We start from the raw sequence: 21,336 nt of genomic DNA on the forward strand, positions 1-21,336 counted from the left end.
ATGTGTTGTTCCGCCCCGTATTTGGACACATTGAAAAATATTTTATTAGGTGGATTAATTGGTAAATATACTTTGTACTTAAGCAGATAATTTGATTGAATGCATGTTTCATTAGTCGGGAATATTCGATATTCATGAATGGCAAATGAATACTCTCTTTGAGAATAAAAGTAAGAAAAAATTGGTAACCAAAGTGTATATAATTATAATTACTAGGATTTAAGGTTTTATTTCCAATAGAGGGCTTATATTTTGAGAAGTATGGTACTAGAAACGAGTTATAACAAAAAAATTTCAGCTAAATAAATTCATGTATTACAATAATACAGTCATATTGTTTCTAAAAAAAATGTGAGTGCTGATAATTAAACTCATCTTACTGTCTTATTTTCCCACTCAGTTTTTAATAAATAAATATAAAAAAAAACTTATACCAATTTACCTCTTGTAAATGATATCTAAGAACCAACGCAAAAAAGAAAAAGAAGATTCTCTTCTCTATTCACCATCTCTCTACAACTATCTCAATTAATTCTTTCAAATAAATATTTTCTTTACTTTCTATTCCTCTAGCTGAATTATATATAATAGTTGTTCAAAACATTTTATTAATTAAATAATTATTTGAAATTTTGAAAAATGAAATGAGAGATCAAAAGAAGAATTGGGCTTTGAAGGTGTGAGATTAGGTTGTCGCGAATTTAGAAACGGGACATAAGGATGAGATTTTTGGAATGAGGCAAGGCTTGGTCAATTGGTTGTGAGATTTGGAAAGGGGAAGGGGTTGCGTTGGGGATATGGAGAGAGGGAAGGAAGGAGGGTTGCAATCACTTGGAGATCTGGGAAATGAGCACGTTCTGTAATTCTAACCGGAATAAAAATTAGGAAGAGAGGCCTTGGCGGTGAGTGGAGGCTGGGTTGGGCTTATCAGCACTCTAATATTTATTCTTCTAAAAACTATAAAAAAGATTTAGATATATATTAGAGGTTATTTTAAAAATAATAGCGGGTGGAAAGATAGTATATTAATTTTTTAACTTTTTGTAGTGGGTGAGATTATTGGTGGAGGGGGAGGTGGAATAAGACATTTGGTGGGTCTAACAGCACTAAAAAATGTGTAGTAATGGAACATTGTCGCGTGATATAATAAATTTATCCATATTATAAGTTATAACAATATAATATGAACTCATCATACACTCGCATCATAACACATGAATTTGTGATACCATATGACTGTATTCCAATATGATATCCTAATATTTTCAACATAAACTTATAACTAAATTATAGGATACATGTCATGTGTGAATATGGAAAACTACATCATTGAAATGTATGATCTTATTAGTGAAAGAAAATATCAAAGTCATATAGATTGAGGTTTAGCTTAATGAAGACGAGTATTGTACACCCAAAACTTAAGATTGGCTTGATAATTTTGGAAGTTGACTTGCCCATTGCAATTTGCAAGATTGGCGTGCTGGGATGCACAAGGCTTTGCCACAATTGAAAAATGGAGCAATGTGCGCACCATGCCATTGCCACTACCCAAATTCATACATCATTTAAAAATGGTGAGTCGACCACTCAAATTTTCAAGTCATTTATTTCTTTCCAAATTAGTGGAAGAACTAGAGCATGTCAACGACCTTCGAAACCTAAGTGCGAAATATATGAAAAATCATAGAACCCCAAATAAGGTAGCTTTCTAGTACCATATCGACAAGGAAATTTAACCACCACACTAAGCACCCCATTCATTTCCCATCCGACTTCTTCCATACAACTTTCACCATCATTTATCCCAAGACTACGATATGTAATTTCTTGGGAGTCATTTTATGGAGAGATTTTAAATTATGCTATGAACACGAGCCGGTACAATAAGTATCATAACACAAGCTAAAAAGTGGTTGGATACTTGAAAAAATAAAAATAATTTCATTCACTTGTATTATAACTTAATGTGACAGGCCATGTTTCGGCATATTAAAAACTTTCTCAAATTTTTATGTGGAATAAATAAAAAAATAAAGATCTTAACATTTATATACTGGTGTTTGAGCTAGAGCTAACTAAAATTAAAGGTTTTTTAAGCCAATATGGTTATGGAGATAGACATTTCTTACTTTGGTTTTTGAGATTTGAAATCAATAAAAGTGGTATTTGAGTTTTTGAAATTTGAAATCAATAAAAGTGGTATTTGAGTTTATCCATCATTAATCATTTTGATCATTCTGTATAAAATTCTGTTAAATAAGCACCAAAAATGACAAAACGCTCTTAATTTAATAAATAATGATCCAAAATGATATGAAAAAAAAAATTGAAGGTATTATTGTTGTTTTATCATTATTTAATAAAGATTTTCACGGAAAAATTAAAATGATTGATACTGAACAGACTCAAACATCAATTCTATTAATTTCGAATCTCATAGACTAAATTGAGCAGTTAAGCAAGTCTCAACGATCATTTTGGTTGAAATGTCAAATTTTAATTAGGAATTAATTAAAGAAATGTTAACTAACTATTTTTTTAGGAAAGTAAATACCCATCTGGTGAGGCATCTGGATTTGATTCGGGTCGGTTAAAGCTTGAAAGGGAGTTCGTGGCCTACTAGGAGTTCTGTTTTCTGAGGACTCATAGAACACCTTATTAATCTTAATTCAACTGTCCTACAGGAGGTACCCCGGATAAGCTACTGAAGCCGCTACTCGTGCTAGTTAATCCATAATGAAAGCACGAGTGCTAAAGAATCTGCCGCTAGCTCTACGAATGATGGTATAGGTTACACTTGAAAGAAGGGAACTTTAACGAAAAGCTTCCGGTACTATTTACTTTAACGAAAAATCACATTTTTACACTAAAAAGTCAATCATGATACTATTCATTTTACCCTTTACTTTGTCCTTATCATTAAAACTCAAAATTTTCAAACATTTTTCATTAGTTTTCTTTGAAAAAATGGATGTACGGCTCCAAGTATGGAGAAAGATCCGATGCGGGCTGTGGATATCCTCTTATATAACAGTCCAACTCAACCACGCGAGCGCGTGACCAGCACGCACCAACAAAACCCAGCCACGTTTGCCACATCCCCACCCACAAAGCGGAAGCGCGCGTGGAACATCTACATCCCCTCCGCTGCACACTTTGACAATGTACTTACAAACAACCCAGTTCAATACGATTACCATCGGGACCCACAGTCCCCACTCGATGCGTCTGATTTCAACACGTGTCCCAAGACCCCCAGATCTACGTAGAACCGGACGGCTCCTCCAAAAACGACGTCGCGCCTTGCGCCGTACACGGCACAGCCAACGGTCGGAGGGTGCAAAGTTGCTGCCACTGTACTTATCGCCAAAATACCGTCCCACGTTAAGACAATGTTAAACCATTGTTGGCAATTAACTACCAACCAACATCGTGATTAGAACCCCCTAATCTACATCTATCTATATTATTAAGAGATGTTATTAAGAGAAGAGGGATTGTTAACTTTTTACCCCATTTTTTTCTAATTTTATCCTCACTTTTGAATACACAATGCTGACATGAAGATGGTGAAATAGTAATTTTGTATTTTAAAAACTTTTTTCATTTTTCTTTTCTTCTTATTTTGACCTCACTTTTAATATATAATATTTATATAAGGAGGGTAAAATAGTAATTTTATATCTAAATATTTATATAAAAAATATGCACTTATTAAGAGAAATTATCCCACAATTATTTTTTCATACACGTAAGTGAAATCATAATGTTTTTTTATAGTTTAAATGAACTGAAGCGGTTGCGCTTGAGGAGAACGTAGAGAAGGTGGACTGTTTTTCCCACTTTTTTTCCTATTTTGTCTTTACTTTTGATACAAACTATTGACAAAAAGGAGGCAAATTAGGAAAAAAAGTTGACAATGAGGCTTCTCTTGATAATAGTATAGAAAAAATATGCACTTATTAAGAGAAATTGTTCACACATACACAAAATGTGTGCTATGATATCTGCTAGTCACAGAATTAAATGCTTAATCCTTAATTATTAACTCCAGGTGCGGGACCTGCGGAACGATAAAAGCCAACTTATCGCGATAAATTGTCGGCGTGCGATCGAACCGGCGACAACGAACCGCCATCTGATCCGGAGCCACGATTTCGCCCTCGACGTGTCGAGAATGGAATGCGGGGATTTTCGACACGTGTTCAAGACAATAATTGGCGGTGGGCCCGGCAGGACCGCCGTATAGCTGGCTGGCATTTATTGGAGGCTTCGGGCACTTTTTATGCAAATGTGTTAGCACACCAACGCCCACTCGACCCCGTCGGTGCACGTCACGCACGCCTTTCACGCGTTTTTCGTTCCTCTCTCTCTCTCCTCTCTCTCTCTCTCTCTCTCTCTCTAGAATTGCTAGCAACACATGATGTCATGACACCACCACCACCACTGCTCGTCTTCTTCCCTCTCTCCTTCGCCTACATCCCAATCTCTCTCGCTTCTTAAATCGCTGCCCCCCCCGCGGCGAAAGCTGCAGCGACTGATATCGCCGGAGAACACGGCGGATCTGGGAGGGAATTGCAGCTCGCATTTGGGTTTGGATTGCCCGGGTCTGGAATTCGAGTGTGGCGGCAAAGATCGGAGCTTTGCAATTTTTTAATTTGGGATTTTTGTTTTTGCTGTGAGAAATTAGGGATCTTGATGCAATTTTTGGAGGGAATCTTCGAGCGCGAGAGTTTTGGAGCAAATCTTTGAGGAATGTGGTGAGCATTTTGGCTCCGTTTTGGGAAATCGGGTTCTCGGATCTTTGCTGTTTTCTATAAATAGCGGGAGCTCAAAAAAGGAAAGCCATTTTTTTGGATCCGGTATCGGCCAAGACGCACCGTTTTGGGCCACTGCGTTGATGTTTGTAGGGGGAGGAAGAGAGAGAATATACAGAGATTGATGTGCAAGGTGGAGAAGAAGGAGAGGAAGGGAGTGATGGGAATTAAGGTACTGGGAGGCGGCGGAGGAGGGGAAAAGTTAAAGAACTCGATGCTGGTCACGGCGGCGTCGTCGCCGTCGAGGTCGAAAATGAAGCTGTGGATGATACGTGCGACGACGTCGATTTTGTTGTGGACGTGCATCGTGCAATTAATGGCGTTGGGGGATATGTGGGGGCCTAGGGTTTTGAAAGGCTGGCCTGCTTGTTTCTCTCAGGAGTCCGCCGCCGCCTCCTCCGTCTTGCAAGACCCATTGCCTTCTCTTCCGGTCAGAGCTCTTCCGCCCAAGAGTGAGTCTGTTATTATTTTCTACATTTTCAGGAAATTAGGGGCGTTATGAAGTTTTTTGGATGTGGGTTCTTGTAAGTAATTGCTAATCACTCCAAATGGCAATTGGGTTGTTTTTGGATGATAATTATATGATTGTTCTGCGTTTTCTGATTTTTTGAAACCAACCCAAATCCTCACTTTTTGTGTGTAATGCAAACTAGTACCTGGAGAAGTCTAGTGTCCCACCAAAATTAATAGCTCAGCAGCTGCTTTGGCTCCAAGCAATGAAATACTAGAAGGTAGAAACTTGTAATCCAAAAAGCAGCTAGCTAGTCCAAAAAGCAGTTACAAACCGGTGGAGTATGGTGATATGGTGATAGTGTTTGAACTACTAATGTAAATTACAGTAGTCTTTACCCTTTTCATCTCTGTCCTGACTTTGTTTGTATTGGTCCTTATATTTTTCTTTGGTTTGGGATGATTGTTGAATCGGCCTTTAATCTAAATTTGTTTTGTTTGCCATCAGGAGTTTATAAAAACAATGGTTACCTTATGGTCTCATGCAATGGGGGACTCAATCAAATGAGAGCAGCGGTAAGTGGTTGGCTGTTTACTTTGTATTTAACCGGAATTCATCGCTGTTGATAACTTACTTGACGTTTAAGTGCATGATTACAAGTTTCAATTTTTCTTTCTTGGTGGTGATGTCTACAGATATGTGACATGGTTGCTATCGCAAGATATTTGAACGTCACTCTTATAGTCCCTGAACTTGACAAAACCTCCTTTTGGGCTGATCCCAGGTATGCCAATATATTTTTCCTAACATTTTCAAGTTATTGATTGTTGTTTAAACTGTAAAAGGGTGACTAGGTTTCTTCCACCCAGTATTGAGAGTTCTTACCTTCTCTTGATATGGCAGTGAATTCAAAGACATATTTGATGTGGATCATTTCATCACATCCTTGAGAGATGAGGTTCGCATATTGAAAGAGCTGCCTCCCCGGGTAAAGAGGAGGGTGGAGCTAGGAATGTTTTATACCATGCCACCAATTAGTTGGTCTGACATGTCTTATTATCGTAATCAGGTTAGTTGTTTGCATTGTTCTCTATAACTTAGCTGGAAATTCTATATGGTGCCAGTCTTAAACATTTATAAACCACATCATAATTGATTGAAATAAAATCCTTATTCTTCTTTCTGTTTCGTACAGATTCTTCCTCTGATACAAAAATACAAAGTTGTACATCTAAATAGAACTGACGCTCGACTTGCCAATAATGGACAACCTTTGGAGATTCAGAAACTTCGCTGCCGAGTAAATTTTAGTGCTCTGAGATTCACTTCTCAGATAGAGGAGTTGGGTAGAAGGGTTATCAGGCTTCTAAGGAAAAATGGTCCATTCCTTGTACTTCATCTTAGATATGAAATGGACATGTTGGCATTTTCTGGTTGTACTCAAGGTTGTAACATCGAGGAGGTGGAAGAGTTGACAAGAATGAGGTAACTTATACTTGATACTCAATGGATAAAGTGCAATAATATATTAATTTGTCTGTCTGATGGTTTCATTTTGGCAGATATGCTTATCCCTGGTGGAAAGAGAAAATAATAAATTCCGACCTGAAAAGGAAAGATGGTTTGTGTCCTTTGACACCTGAAGAAACTGCTCTTACATTGAGTGCCCTTGACATTGACCGCGATATTCAGATTTATATTGCAGCTGGTGAAATCTATGGTGCAGAGAGGAGAATGGCAAGTCTTGGAAAGGCTTTTCCAAAATTGGTAAGTACAAGAAAGCTGAAGCCTTCTTCTGTATTTTATATTTGGTTATTTTTTAGTTTTCAGTTCTTACAAGTTGTCTTTGATTTTGTTCAAACAGGTCAGAAAGGAGACACTGTTGGAACCATCAGACCTTAGGTTCTTTCAAAACCACTCATCCCAAATGGCGGCATTGGATTATCTTGTCTCATTGGAGAGTGATATTTTCGTTCCCACATATGATGGAAACATGGCTAAAGTTGTTGAGGGCCATCGCAGGTACTTTCTGCTTACAGGGTAGTTTTCTTTTGTTCATAGAAAAAGTTATATGGAAAATTTTCAATGCATCTTGTGGATTTGTTTGGCGTCGGTTGGTTGATTTTATAATTCAAACCCCAGCCAGTTATTTGCCGTCCCAAATTGTCTCTTTGAGGAGACGATTATTTGTGGACGCTCCTATGCACCAGTCAACTTTTGAAACAACTGCCAGTTTTGGAGCTTTAGTTCATCAACAGGTTCATATATTGGAATCCTTGATATTTGTGATGAAGGATGTATTTTCTACATGATTAACTTCATGCTATTTTCCTCAGTTTAACTGTTACATGATCGGCTGCCCTTATTTCTTATTAATGGTGAAAGTTGTCGTGTAAAATTAAACATTGTATGTTCATGATTCTTCAGGTTTCTTGGGTTCAAGAAGACGATTCTACTGGACAGAAAGCTTCTTGTTGATCTGATAGACCAGTACACTAGTGGGTCATTGGGTTGGGATGAATTTTCATCTGCAGTAAAGGAAGCTCATGCAAATCGCATGGGGAACCCAACTAATAGGTTGATGATTCAAGACCGACCTAAAGAAGAGGACTATTTCTATGCCAACCCGGAAGAGTGTTTGCAACCATCAGATGATGAACTAAGTAGTACGTGATACATAATGTTAGACGACTTCTGACACTCATCCGTGTTCTACAGCGCTGGCTACTTTCCCACACAGATCTATTAGAAAAAAATTGTCTACATAACGAGCGTTTTGTCCTGAGGAGGCGATGGAGATTGTCCAAGTGGAAGTAATCTTCAAGAAGAGCCCGAGGGGATGCACGTATGGTACGAGCTGTAGTACATCTTTTATCTTTTGTATAAGCCGAAATAATCCATCCAAATCATGTATAGAAGCTACCCTGCCATTCAGGGGTGGGAACGAAATTAAACTGCACTCTGTGTGGGGAGGGAAGATCATATATAGCTTTGGTTTTTTACTGGAACTGCGAAAAATCATCAAGAGGTGAATCCCTATTCCTTACATTTTTTATTTTTTTTTGTAATTTTTTTGTTTCTTTCAGATCAAACCCTATGGTATTGTGATTCCCTTAGCATATTATATACTACATCCTCAAAGTTTTCTGCTTGCATGCACAGATCGTTCTCACTTTCCCCCGTTTTGCAACACCGGTCACCGGTCTCGGTCCAACTCGGAGAGAACGGCCAGGCCGGCCGGGATCCGATGATTGTGCATTTTTACACAAATACTCCATTAATTTATTTTGTTCCATAAGTGTTTGGTTTACTTGGAGATCAAGGTTCCAATTCCATGTAGATCTCATACGACAATGACAGGTCAAACATGTTGCCCTAACCATACGTCGGCTTCCATTTTTGTTGACAATTTTGTTCCCAAAAAATTGGTGGTGTTATAAATTGGCAAAAGTTAGAGAGATAACCTTTGTTAGGACATGAGCGAAGCGGGTGTAAAATATCACTGTTTAGTTTCGTAACTATAACACAAAATGATTGCAGGTAAAAAGAGGAAATGAGGGATACTGATATTATTGCTTTCAGTTCTTTTCTTTTGCAGTGTGTATTGTGATCACACACGGAGTGCTCTTTATATAGAGCAACATCCGTGACAAACCAAACAAATGAAATGATTGCCTATTTTGAAAACATTACACAACAACCAATACATCACTATTTTCAAATCTTCCTCACCGTGGGCATTCATTCTCACAATTTTACAATAGGTTGGTGGAAGGGCTATTTTTTAAAATGGATTTGGAAATTTGAGAAGAAAAAAAGGAAAGAAATATAGTTGTGGGAATATTTTTGTCGGTGGAGATTTGGTTTTCCGTGTGAAGGGAAAGTGAAAGGAATGATTTGGTCCCTTGATTTTCCTTAGCTGGCATTGGCATGGGAACCTTGTTGTATATGGCAAGCATGTGATCGGGATAGCTTTGTGCACCCATATTTTGGGGAATGGAATGCAGGTGAGTTTGAGTGTTTTTTTCGTTTAAGGAGTTGGTTGTTGAGAGCATCTCGAAATGATGTGTTAAAACTGTCACATTGATATACAATAGTAAAAAATGACAGAAAATTCTTGCTAACTAAACCTTCAATTTCTTACTTGGAGATGAGCCAATTGAAAGTAAGCCTTCTGGCGTCAAATTTGACAGCTGTTGTCAAATTGATTTAATGATTTTTAGAATAAATAAATAAATATTGTGTGTTTAAGTATTTGACTGATTGTCTCAATAATTGGATTCCAAAAAGAGCTAAAAAGAATTATAGAATGATATTTTTATTTAACATATCGGGTGGAGCAAAAAAATGTATAAAACGTGAAATTACCACATAAGCCGTCAAATATCGTTTTGATGTTTTACATTTGACATCTCATTTGGTGATGTTTTACCATGCCATGATCATTTTTCTTTGCAAATAAATTACAACTTCTTGTGCGTATATTAATTCTTTTTCTTTTTTGTGATCTCTGAATAAGCTACTTGGTGTCACAACTCACACATTGAAGGGAAAATTTTGGATTCAATAAGAGAGGTCAACTATTAAATCTAAATCAAATAAAAATCAAAGCCAGACAACTTGATTCTTTATATACAAAAATCAAACTCACATATATCACCATAAAAAACGTTCCAAGCCCTAAAGTATTGAGCTAAATTATTATTATTATTAGTTTGGTTAAGAAAACTAGTGGTTCTTTTCCCCTAGGACAAACAATAACCACCACCACAAGAACCAAAAATGATCTCATCATCTCAATTAATCGGAAAAATAATACAAAAGATACCTTGATAAATACAAAAGTGTCTTTTAATATTTTCATCATTGTTTTAAATACTATTACTTTGTCTTGTTTCGATAATATATATATATATATATATATATATATATATATAGTTACATACAATATATAAGTCAATCATGATAGAGAAGAGATGCCTAGAGTTTTATGTGCTTTTTTTTTTCTCTTATAAAAAATTTATATAATATTTTGAGAATAGTTTTGAGATTTGTATGATCCAAGAAATCCACAGTGACCAAAGAGCAATATGTCTAGTAACTTATTGGTCGATGCTCAATGACCCCAATAACCACCAAGGGTGGTCCATTAGTTGGGAACGAATTCCAAATCGTATTCCACTCAGCATATCCTGGGTTCGATTATTTTCGTTAGTAAATCGCACGATGATGGTCAAATGAGACTAAAATACCTTTGTGAATCCTTTCATTAAGCAGAGTTTAAGTTGCGTTCGCTGTACGTCGCCTTGAGTATGAAGGGAAATGCAGAAACACCATAACTTGTATTTGAAGTCAATAAATAAAGAATCATTATCTTTTACTGCACGAGTGTGATGGTCATAAAACTCAGATATCATCTGTTCGGTTGATATTATATGCATATTTTTTAGTCATAGTTTTAAATGAAATTGTTGAGTATATTATATAATGTATATAAAATTATAAGTTGGAAGTTTTCTGGGTTTACGATGCTCTTAGGTAATTGAAGTAAGAAAAAGTCTTCAGAAGACGATCCCTATGATAATATTCACCCGATCCAATGTTTTAAAAACTTGATCCAACCATTTATTTACTAATTAATTAATAACTTAATCACTCTTATTGGTTGCTGAGTTTGGTGTAATCTTCAAATTATGCTATTATCATAATCTAATTAATCATGAACAGTTTAATTAATAAATTATATAGTTTCGTATCAATGAACAATTTATAAGATTGGGTCCATCTTAAGGTAGTAGGCTAGGCTGGCATACCTCTTATTGGGTTGGCCCAAATCATTTGAAGGAAAAGAGTCAACGGAAAATGATTTTCGCACTCTTTTTCTTTCTGTTTCTTGCACATCCTTATTTGCGTTTCTTGATTCTGTTTTGAGTTTTCAATTCAAAGCTAGAAAAGAAAGAAAGAGGCGTGGAGTCACTACCCTTATGCATGTGATGTAGTCTCTTGTGCAAATCCCTAACGGCGGACATCAAGTGCAGGTCTAAGTGGCGACCGATCGTAACAATCTCTTATATGAACCCTAATAGCGCACATCAGGTGCATAATTAAGTGTCGAACTAAATATAAGTTAGAATACGACTATGAATTTGAGAAAGCCAATAGGATCCTCTTCGGATCCTTTTGGTGAGGATCCTAAGGATCCATAAATCGTGTCTATTCATCGTACATCGTGCAGTCAGTTTTTGTCATGTACTATTTGTATTTAATTTTAAATAAAAATATTTAAAATGATTTCTGACCGTATAATGTACGATAAATATATATGATTCATGGATCCTTGGGATCCTCACAAAGAAGATCCGGCGTGGATCCGGATTCTTGAGAAAGGTACGATAAGTGATCAGCTTCATGATGAGAAAAATATACATTCTCGCAAACAACCACTGCATCATGTGCAAGAACAGGTTGTTGTTAGACCAGCCCAAAAAGGGCTGCATGGAATAAATTATGATAAGAAATAAGCAAGATAAAAAAAAATCATTAGTACTTCATTCACAAGAAATAAAAATTACAAGAAGAAAAAGCAGCCTCAACTGGAAATAGCAAAAGCAGCTTCTCAGCATTAGAATGGAAGCCTTAACAATAAAAGAGATTTTGTTTACACTCAAATCTCGTCTCTGGACACCAAAAACAATAAATAATATTTCGGTTGGGAAATCTATGGAATTTGGATCCCAACTAACTAAATACACTGTAAGAAATGAGAAACTACATGTACATTGTACACAATAAATCTCTATCTTGATTGGGTAGGTTAAAATACACCAGCATAAGACATAAACAACAACGATAAAACCTTATCTCACTAAGTATGATCGATTATATAAATCCTAAGATGTCACTGCGCTCGGTTTAGTGCCAATTCTTCCGCCACCAGCAGAAGACATGAATAATTATAAACCCCATTCTTCATCAAAGGGGTTCTTAAAAAATGAATTAATTATATTTAAAAAATAATAATTAATTAGTTTCTGCATGTCTTGAGTTTCTTTTGGGCGTGTTCAGATTCTTCACTGCTTGCAATTCCAGAGTGCTTTTTCCCTAAAGTGCTTATGGGAATCTCATTTTCCTGCAGCAGAACGACAGACAAGTTTAGCTGTGTTTGTTATACAAGCTCAACTTCCATGCGTTTTGTGACAGCTACACGAACATGACATACCTTAATAGCAGATTTTGGTATAGGTGATCGCCTATTTGCTCGCTTCCCTAGCTCGATTTGCACGGAGATGCTGGCCAGTGACAAATCCACGCCGGAACTCTGCAGGGCTTGTGTCAGCGTATTCAATAACCTGTCCAATGCCGAAATCCGCTTATGTCATTCACTCGTATATCTATACGCATCTTAAACGTTGAGATTTCAAGGTTTATGATTTGCACATTTTCGAAATAAGCTCAATAAACTCGAAACAAACACGGAAAGACCGATTGAATATGTAACTTAGAGCACAAGAAAACTCACCCTTGGGAGTAGGCACTTGAGATGTTAATTCGACCGCCTTCAATTGTCAGCTCCTGTTCTTTCAGCTTATCCCGAGTAGCAGCACCATCAGTGGTACGTGATATCGTCTGACATAACATTGGTTGATGTCGAGATGTGTTCTCTGCATCAGATGGCAATCTCGGTGGAATTTGAGGTACTGCGGCGGCAGCACCACTAGTCCTGACAGGAGTGAAGAAGTTTGGCTGCATTGACAAAGGAAAGGGCATCGGCTTGCTTGTTATTCCAGGGTGGTGATCCACTGCTTTGACGGTAGTTTCAGTACTTGTGTCGGATTCTACAGGGTTCTGAGCGCAGCTTCCGGGGATTGCCGGTGAGACAGAAGTAGGTTTCTCATCAAACGTTGCAGCAAACGCTAATGCAGGAGCAGACCCACCATTCATGCCTCGAGATTGATCGCAGTAACTTTCCCTAAGCTTGTGATTGTTTCTCTGTTTCGAGAAAAAGATTAATGAGTCTACTAATAGGTCGCGGTATGAACAGCATACATGCTACAAAGGATAAAGGCCTGACTTCTTACCCAAGGCATCAATTTTGCTGGATCAGGATTCCATCCTTGACATGAACCCTCGTACTTGTTTACCCGTTCCTGTAAAAACTGAATGTATTCGACAACCTGAGAAGCGAAAAGATTAAAACCCGGTCATTCAAAAATTCGAAGGGAAAGGAATAACTTATAACAGTTAATAATTGTACGTACCTCTAGTAAAAACGACGCCTTGTCTCTCTTTTGATCACTGTGAGGAATGAGCTCTCTCAACATTTGGAATCTGCACATATAACTTTCAAGGGTCAATCTACGACTATGTTGGCAAAACCGCCAAGGAGCTTTCAAGGGTCAATCTACGACTATGTTGGCAAAACCGCCAAGGAGCTATCATTAGATTTTTAGGAAAACTAATGAAAATGGCTTTAAAATTTTGAGCTTTAACAGTAAGGACAAAATAAAAGGTAAAGTGAATAGTACCATGATTGACTTTTTAGTGTAAAAATGTGGTTTTTCGTTAAAATGAACAGTACCAGGAGCTTTTCGTTAAAGTTCTCTAGATTTTTATCATGTGAAATCAAAGATAAACTTGCCTGTCATTTATTTTGCTCCTCCTTCGCTGCTCTGTGGCAGAATGTTTGGATCGTGGCGTGTTAGCCTTCTGATCAGAGCTCTTAACATCAACTTTTACCCTCAAATCGCCTTCAGAAACACACAAACTCCTCGGTGAAGATAAAAAAATGGAGGAGAACAATAGGGTAAAGAATTTCAAATGAATTTTATCTATCTAACTACGAGACATACCCTTATAGGGCGTGGTCGCATTGGTGGTAGTGGTAGAGGTCTCTTTTTTTAGAACAAACTCTTCTTGATCGTCAAGTTCGTCTTCCCGGGTACTACCCTTGGCGGAGGACTTCATCATCTCCATGAAGCTCAAGTTCTTCTGCCCAGATGACCTGTTGACATTCCATATATGTATCAAAAACTGCATATATGATATCGAAACCAATAACACCGACAATAGTAGAGTTTGAGATGGTTAGGGACTGACTGAGAACTGAAGCAGCTGCGATGATTGTTGGAAGATGACTGCGCAGGCAGCTCCGAAGAGGTCCATTGCCCTGTCAAAACCCCAGTAGCTGCCATGAGTTTCATTTCCAACTTTTGTTTCTTCTTATTGCATTGAAATTTAACGTACACAAATTATGCACCACATGCATGCAAAAAAACAAATTAAGTTTAATTACCTCTCACGGTACCCGCGGGTCTTTCTCCCACAGCATTCTCCTTCCCTGTCTTTCCCTTATTCTTTGCAGATTCTTCCCACAAAGTAAATCCACTTCCGGTGTAAGAACTACAGTTCGAGTTTTCGTCAACGTTTCTCTCGGTACTACTTGCTTGTGCAACTTTAAACTCCGGCGATCCCTCTGGTTTCGGAACCCCTTGATTGAAATGCGAAATGTGGCTTATACTGTAAGTCCCAATCCCACCGGGGAGAATGTGCTCCACAGAAGTAGTCGGCTGCGCCGCCGCCTGAGACGGTGGTTTTTCAGTGGTTGATATCTCAGCTGAGGTCTCTTCCTTAGCAATGCATGGCTTTCCCATTCGTTCAAGTGGTTGTAGGAAATCGTGTGTTTCAAGGTAGCCTCCTGAAATCACATAAACCAAAGTTAAGGTGTTGAGCGGAGGCAGGAAAATTGCCTCGGGTAGTTTGTAACGCTCTCCACCCAAATTCGAACCCAGATTTCCGTAAATTAGTAGCTCGAAACATAATTAAAAAACTGAAACATTCCGGATTCAGTCCTCACGATCCAGTTTTTCGGATTCATATTTCAGATCCAAGATTTTGAAGAAAACATGTTTACAAACTTTAGCCACAAAATTTAATTAATATGACAAAGTTTTATAAAATTAAACAAAAATAACCCTAAAAAACATGGATCATCAACTTCACAGCCCACGCTTCATACCGTGCACCTGCATCAGGCGTGATATGCGACATGTTAAGTGTCCAATCATGCCTAACTTCCATGGGTGGGCCCCATCAGGCGTGGTAAAGGGTTGCCCTTTGCTTTTTCGCATTGGCAGCCAATTTTAACTGTTTCAAGGCTGGCCTACAACATAGATGGCCCACATTGATAACAACCAGATCCACGATTCAATTGCGCTCACGTGCATGCATAATCCTCACCCTTTTATATTTATCTAATTTATATCTTACGAATTCGACGTGAAGAACAAAGTATCGGCTGTCGATTCTTGACACACTTTCTTTCTTTAATTATTCGGACTTGAGACTGGTAATATAAGATCAATTTACACAGATAAAATTTATATTTGTCTAACAAAACAAACAAAATACATATTTCTCTTGCATATTAATTCACACATGCAAACAATCGGAAAAAAAAAACACTAAAAAAAAAAAAACTATCTTTAAGAGGAGAAGAAATAATTTTATTTTATAAAAACGTTAAGGTGATGGTATCTCAAAATCATTTGTAAATACGTGAGAAGATTAAAGTACGAGATAATAAATAATTAGCTATCCACTGCTGAATTTGCACATCGTAACAAAAATACAAGATAGAAAAATCATCTTGAAGAGAATAAAGAACTTATGTTGCACACATGTCAATGTGACGCATTTCGAATCTACCACGAACTGTAACGTAAATAACTAGCTTAAGATGCGTTACAATGGAATCGTGTACCAAAATTTCTCTCGCGGTGTAAACGAAGAATTATAATTGTTTAAATATTTTTAAAAATAATTAGAAGAAAAAAAGGAAGGATACCTTGAGCGGGTGATCTTGGATCTTGCTGGGCAGCTGAATGACTGTAGAGTGACAGAAAATCATGCGTCGATTTTCTTCCTGTAGAAAAACTTTGAAATTAAAGTTAAGAAATCAAACACAAAACGAAAACGAAATACAAAAGCTCATATTACTTTCCAAAAAAAAAAAAAAAATCCAATTCCAAAAAACAAAAACGAAACACAAAAGCTCTTGTCAAAATAATATTTGAGAATGTCATAGCTCCACTTTAATTCTAAGATTTAAAATCAATACGATTGGTCATGTAATTATCCATCTTCGATCATTTTCCTTCTTCTCTGAAAATCTTCATTAGATTGAATAAACCACCATTTCAAGCAGATGAGTTGATTGGATCAAAATACTCTCAATTTACAAAAAGATTAAAATGATCGACGGTGGACTATCTCATGAATCACTTTAGTTATCAGGAGCAAAGGGAGGAGTTATAAAAAAATTCAGCGACTATTTTGGCTAAAATGTAAAAACATCCTAATAATTCTTTTCGAACAATGAAATACCTTCCGTTCCAAACGGCCGGGGCTGAGGAAGCTCCATATCCGCACAGGCCGCCGGCTTTAGATATTATTTTCCAGGAAAAATTCGTAATTTTAAACGAACTTCAGTGATTTCTGCTTCCGTTTTCAAATTCTTTCGACTGCTTCAGCTTCACAGATTCGCGGGGAGCCTTCGAAGTTCGGAGGCACATTCGATTTCGCTTTCAGAAGACGAGAGGAAACAAAAAAATCCCAAGCTTTGATTCGAATTCTCCGAATGCTTTTCGATACCAACTGCTTTGCTTCGCCTGCAACTCTTAAATTTTCGGCACGAAATCGTCAATTTTTAAATTTTCCCCATACATATCAAGCAAATTCCAAACTCGAATTTTGCGTTCGTTGATCAGATTCTTTTAGATTATCGTCTTTCAGTAAAGCAAAAGAATTTATTAAAAAATCAAGAGCTTGAAAATCACAAACCGATAAGATCCGAATAGAATATCGAGAAATTCAAATCGATCAACCGGAGAAAATTCGAACCTGCAGTCTCGGCGATTTGAAAACTATGAATTATTGCAGCAGTTCACGTGAAGATTCAGCTCCACAGTCGGAATTTCACTGCAGAAAAGTGCTTTCAATTCAGATGGAACAGAAATGCATGACAACAAAAAGAGGGAGAAAAATCGGCTCCGATATTTTTCGAGCATAAAAATCTCACCTTTTCGGAAATTCTCATCACCTTCGTCTTCTTTTTCCAAATTTCCGATGACGAACTGTGCGCCGATAGTCGGACTCTCTCTCTCTCTCTCTCTCTCTCTCTCTCTCTCTCTCTCTCGCCTCGCTTTCTCTCTCTAAAACTCTGTTTCTCTCTCTTGGCGAGCTTGTGAGCTCTTTGGCTGGAGATCTTTTATACAGTCTGCGTTCCCTTGCGTTCTGTAATTTTTAATGTTTGTTTTGGGTTTTTTCCGTTTGGTGAAAGCCGCGGTGGGGATAACGACGTTGCGGCAGGGTTGACGGCGTTAAGTGAGTGAAACGGAGGGTTAAAGCTTTAAGGGGGCGTTTGTTTGCCCTCATTAAGTGGGCCTGGACTAGACTGGACTAGCTGTTAGTCTAATACTGTGTTTGTTCCATGCTGGGACTAACTTTAATGAGACTAAAGGGGACTAGCATGGACAAAACCCTTCACTAAGAGGTCTTAGCGAGACCCCCCAATAACCATGGGACTAGCTAAGACTATCTTCTCTCGTCCTTGTCATTCTCAACAACCACTCCCGATAGACTCCCCGTCATCTCCGGTCACCTAAATCATAATAAAATATTAATAATTTATATATTAAATAATATAATATTAGAATTTGTTATTATCCAGCTTCTTAGTCCAACACTGCACCAAACGCTTCACTAAGTTAGTCCAGCTTAGTCTAGTCTAAACCAGTCCAGCTTAGTCCTTGAAGCTAGTCCAGTCCGAGATAGTCCGGCGCAACAAACGCCCCCTAAAGGGTACTGTTTGGAGTGTACTCGTAGGCCGTTTAGTCTAACGGGGGTAAGGATTTTTTTTTTTAAAAAGAACTAATGAAAATAATTTAAATTTTTTTATTTTTAACTATAAAGATAAAATAACTGGTAAAATGAATAGTATCAAGATTGATTTTTTAATGTAAAAATATGATTTTTTTGTTAGAATGAATATTACAAAACTTTTCGTTAAATATCTATATTTTTTTCATTTTTTTATTTTGGGTTCACGGAACTCAATTATTTACTTTTTGGGTTGGAGTTTTTTATATTTTCGGCAATCCCTATTTTTATTTATTCTTTTTATGATCTGGCAATCCCGAGTAATAGTGTTTTTATGTGTTCTGTCCGTTTGTCCACGTAGAGGAGAAATTTTTTATTATAACCAGAGCACGGATAATATATTACGTGTTTTTATATAGATGGTGAGTATTTTTACTTTTTAACACATATATTCTACCATTTGCATAGTAACATGTGATGTACCACCTCATGTTCCGTTCACTTTGAAAAATCTCTTCACATACAGTTAATGACTCTAATTTTGTTTTCAGAAAAAAAAAAAAGAACAATGGTTTTTTTCTTTCTTTTTTTTTAGTTATGGATTTTTTTATTTTTTATGATTAGAAAACACTCGTTTTTGAGATTTCAGGCGTTATCAGTGAAATTTTAATGCTAGAAAGTAATAACTTAAATTTGAAGTAAATTTTAAAAGGAAAACTAATGAAAATGGTTTGAAAACTTTGAGTTTTAACGATAAGAACAAAATAAATGGTAAAGTGAATAGTACAAGGTTTGATTTTTTAATGTAAAAATGTGGTTTTTCGTTAAAATGAACAGTACCGCGGACTTTTCGTTAAAACTCCCAATTTTAAAATTCATACTAATTATAAAGTTACTGTGAGATCAAGAAATACTTAAACTTACCGATTCCATCTTAATATATGTTAACTAGTAAATACATTACCTTAATTAAAGTTTGCATTACTCTAACTACTTGATCTATTTTTCTGATTTGGGAAATTCTCTTCGTCTTCGACTGGGATGAAATTATGAATTAGGATTAAATGGTGAGTGCATGGAAAACAGAATAATGTGGGAGATAGAACAGGGACGCGGCAAAAACAATTGACATACAAGTTTCATTTGTAATTGTACTTGCAGGTTACACTTAAGTATTATTGTTTGTTTCAACGATATTAGATAAACTAAAGGGAGGTGAAGACTTTCCACTTGTAAGTGAATCGTAGTACAACTAAACTTAGTACTAAGGTATCATTTGGTATGCAGATGGGACGGAACGGAACGGAGAGGGAGCAAAGATGCCCTCGGATAGAAACAAGGAGGAAGAAGAAGGAGACGGAGAGGTTCTAATTTTGTGTTCCACGGATGTGGAACAAGTCGTTCCAAGGGGTGAGGCGGAACGAAAAATCACCCAAAATTCGTCCCGTGAAACAGCTCGTTCCATCCGTTTTAGGCGCACCAAACGTAGAACGGAACACCCCGTCCCACTCTTTTCCGTCCTGTCCCACATACCAAACGATACCTAAGTGACCACAAAAGCTATTATCAATTGCTATATAAATCATAAAAGTGGAAAGAAATATGACAACGTGCCCGATGCAAGAATGGTGGTCAAAATATGTCAAGAACTGTAGTTGGCGTTGTTGGAAATGTAATTCTCCTCTTACGCTAGTAGTCATGCAACATCGTGGAGATGATATTCCCCATATGCAAACCCATCATTGAATATAGTGCGAATTCCTTCTTAATCAGTAAATATCGTACTTTTTCAGAAAATATAATTATCCTTAAATATTCATCTAAATTCATTAGATAAGTAGATCCGCAAATAAACTCTAAATTTTTGTTGAATTAGCAAGTAAACCCGTCAAAAAACTATTTTAGCTACTTAGTTATCCAACAACCCTCCTTATTTTAACAAATTAGAAATATTTTATTATTAACAATTTAAACTTAACCCACCTATTTTCTAAAGAAACATGCTATGAAGACTCTCTCAAAATGAGACTTTCTGTCACCTCATAATTTATCGTAAATTTTCGTGCTGACATTATAAAACATAATGCTAAAAACATGAAGTAATATAGCGTTCACGGAGAATCGACTGTTGAAATTTATTTTGAAATAAGATTTTGACTGTATGAAACAGTGGGTGACTGTGGAAGTAGGGTTAGGGTTAAATGAATGCACGTGCATTGAGGGGGCAAAGGCCACAAAGAAAGGACACTCTCTGTCTCCCTGCGGTTTTTGGGAGTTTGGAGCTTCGAAGCAGACATAACTTGTGGAAGCAAAGCAGCAGGAGTCCTGCCATGACGAGCAGAAAGGGAAGGCAATGCAAGTTGCACCATCAGGATAAATTTTTAGTTGCGAGGGGAATATAGGTTGTACATCCTGTATTTTTATATAAGTGATAGAAAATTTTATTTTTTAAGTTATTCACTTTTTAATATATATATAACATCATTTATATAATGACACATGATGCATCATTTCGTGTGATGATCACACTGAAAAATCTTTCCAGGAGACGGACAGAAGCGAAAAAATGGCCAAAGAAAATAAAGGAGAGTCCCGTGGTGGGGTAAACTAATTAAGCGTTGACGTGGGAACAGTAGAATGTTGACCTCCGTTATCTTGGGATTTAATACACACTTGAGTGATGATTAGTGGCACTAATCCCCATTATTTATCGAATCATATATTATTATTACTGCTACTCAGTCAGAGCTCATTTCGAGAGGGAGAGGGTGAGAGGGAATAAATTTTTAGTTGTAACGGAAATACGGATGATACATCACATGTTTTTATACAAATGATAAAAAAATTTAATTTTTAAGTTATTAACATTTTAACACACATGACCTATTTATATAAAAATATATGATGTACCACGGGTGATGATCAAGAAAGAGAGAGAGAGAAAGAGAGAGAGAGAGGATGTTGGTGGTAGTAACGGAGGAAATGTCACGTGCCGCTCCACTCCCTCCTCACGAGTTCAGTCGCTGATGTGGCTTTAATTTCATCTGTGCCGGGATACGCAGGGACTTATCTGTGAGCCGTCGCATTCCACTTCCCGATGTTAACCCATGATGTTTTTGTTAACGAGTAATGCGAGGGAAATTTAATTTGGAAATTAAATTATGTGTTATCAATAAAAATAAGTATGTT

The 21,336-nt window shown here is 37.0% G+C and overlaps 2 protein-coding genes across 4 annotated transcripts; one reads left to right on the plus strand and one right to left on the minus strand.

The window, feature by feature from the left end:
* Nucleotides 1–4,294: 4,294 nt before the first annotated feature.
* Nucleotides 4,295–8,426, plus strand: LOC103455450 (rhamnogalacturonan I rhamnosyltransferase 1-like). Its single transcript, XM_008395036.4, has 8 exons — nt 4,295–5,272; nt 5,779–5,846; nt 5,967–6,055; nt 6,175–6,340; nt 6,467–6,756; nt 6,834–7,038; nt 7,136–7,293; nt 7,699–8,426. The coding sequence occupies exons 1-8, from the start codon at nt 4,945–4,947 to the stop codon at nt 7,943–7,945; spliced, it is 1,551 nt and encodes a 516-aa protein (XP_008393258.2). The 5' UTR covers nt 4,295–4,944; the 3' UTR covers nt 7,946–8,426.
* Nucleotides 8,427–11,871: 3,445 nt separating this feature from the next.
* Nucleotides 11,872–17,566, minus strand: LOC103455451 (transcription factor BIM1). 3 transcript variants are annotated; one of them, XM_029092742.2, is made up of 13 exons: nt 17,348–17,566; nt 17,170–17,247; nt 16,654–16,937; nt 16,115–16,192; nt 14,564–14,965; nt 14,368–14,437; nt 14,121–14,272; nt 13,910–14,018; nt 13,530–13,599; nt 13,350–13,445; nt 12,791–13,260; nt 12,491–12,620; nt 11,872–12,400 (listed from the first exon to the last, which is right to left on the minus strand). In XM_029092742.2, exons 3-13 carry the CDS (start codon nt 16,688–16,690, stop codon nt 12,296–12,298), a joined length of 1,719 nt encoding a protein of 572 aa, XP_028948575.1. In that variant the 5' UTR covers nt 16,691–16,937; nt 17,170–17,247; nt 17,348–17,566; the 3' UTR covers nt 11,872–12,295. The 3 variants fall into 3 exon arrangements, with proteins under 3 accessions (XP_028948575.1, XP_028948574.1, XP_028948576.1); XM_029092741.2 differs by having other exon boundaries at nt 16,654–16,945; XM_029092743.2 differs by having other exon boundaries at nt 16,115–16,203; nt 16,654–16,945; nt 17,348–17,511.
* Between the last annotated feature and the right edge of the window lie 3,770 nt (nt 17,567–21,336).

Source organism: Malus domestica, chromosome 14, assembly GCF_042453785.1.
Source record: "Malus domestica chromosome 14, GDT2T_hap1".
NCBI lineage: Eukaryota > Viridiplantae > Streptophyta > Magnoliopsida > Rosales > Rosaceae > Malus > Malus domestica.

Coding starts and splice junctions, on each gene's coding strand:
- LOC103455451 (XM_029092742.2), bottom strand. CDS start 16,690: ATGGAGCTTCCTCAGCCCCGGCCGTTTGGAACGGAAG. Junction 14,966..16,114: donor TCCAAGATCACCCGCTCAAG/GTATCCTTCCTT, acceptor ATGTGATTTCAG/GAGGCTACCTTGAAACACAC. Junction 14,019..14,120: donor TGCGACCACGCCCTATAAGG/GTATGTCTCGTA, acceptor GTGTTTCTGAAG/GCGATTTGAGGGTAAAAGTT.
- LOC103455450 (XM_008395036.4), top strand. CDS start 4,945: ATGTGCAAGGTGGAGAAGAAGGAGAGGAAGGGAGTGATGGGAATTAAG. Junction 6,757..6,833: donor GAAGAGTTGACAAGAATGAG/GTAACTTATACT, acceptor TCATTTTGGCAG/ATATGCTTATCCCTGGTGGA. Junction 7,294..7,698: donor GTTGTTGAGGGCCATCGCAG/GTACTTTCTGCT, acceptor ATGATTCTTCAG/GTTTCTTGGGTTCAAGAAGA.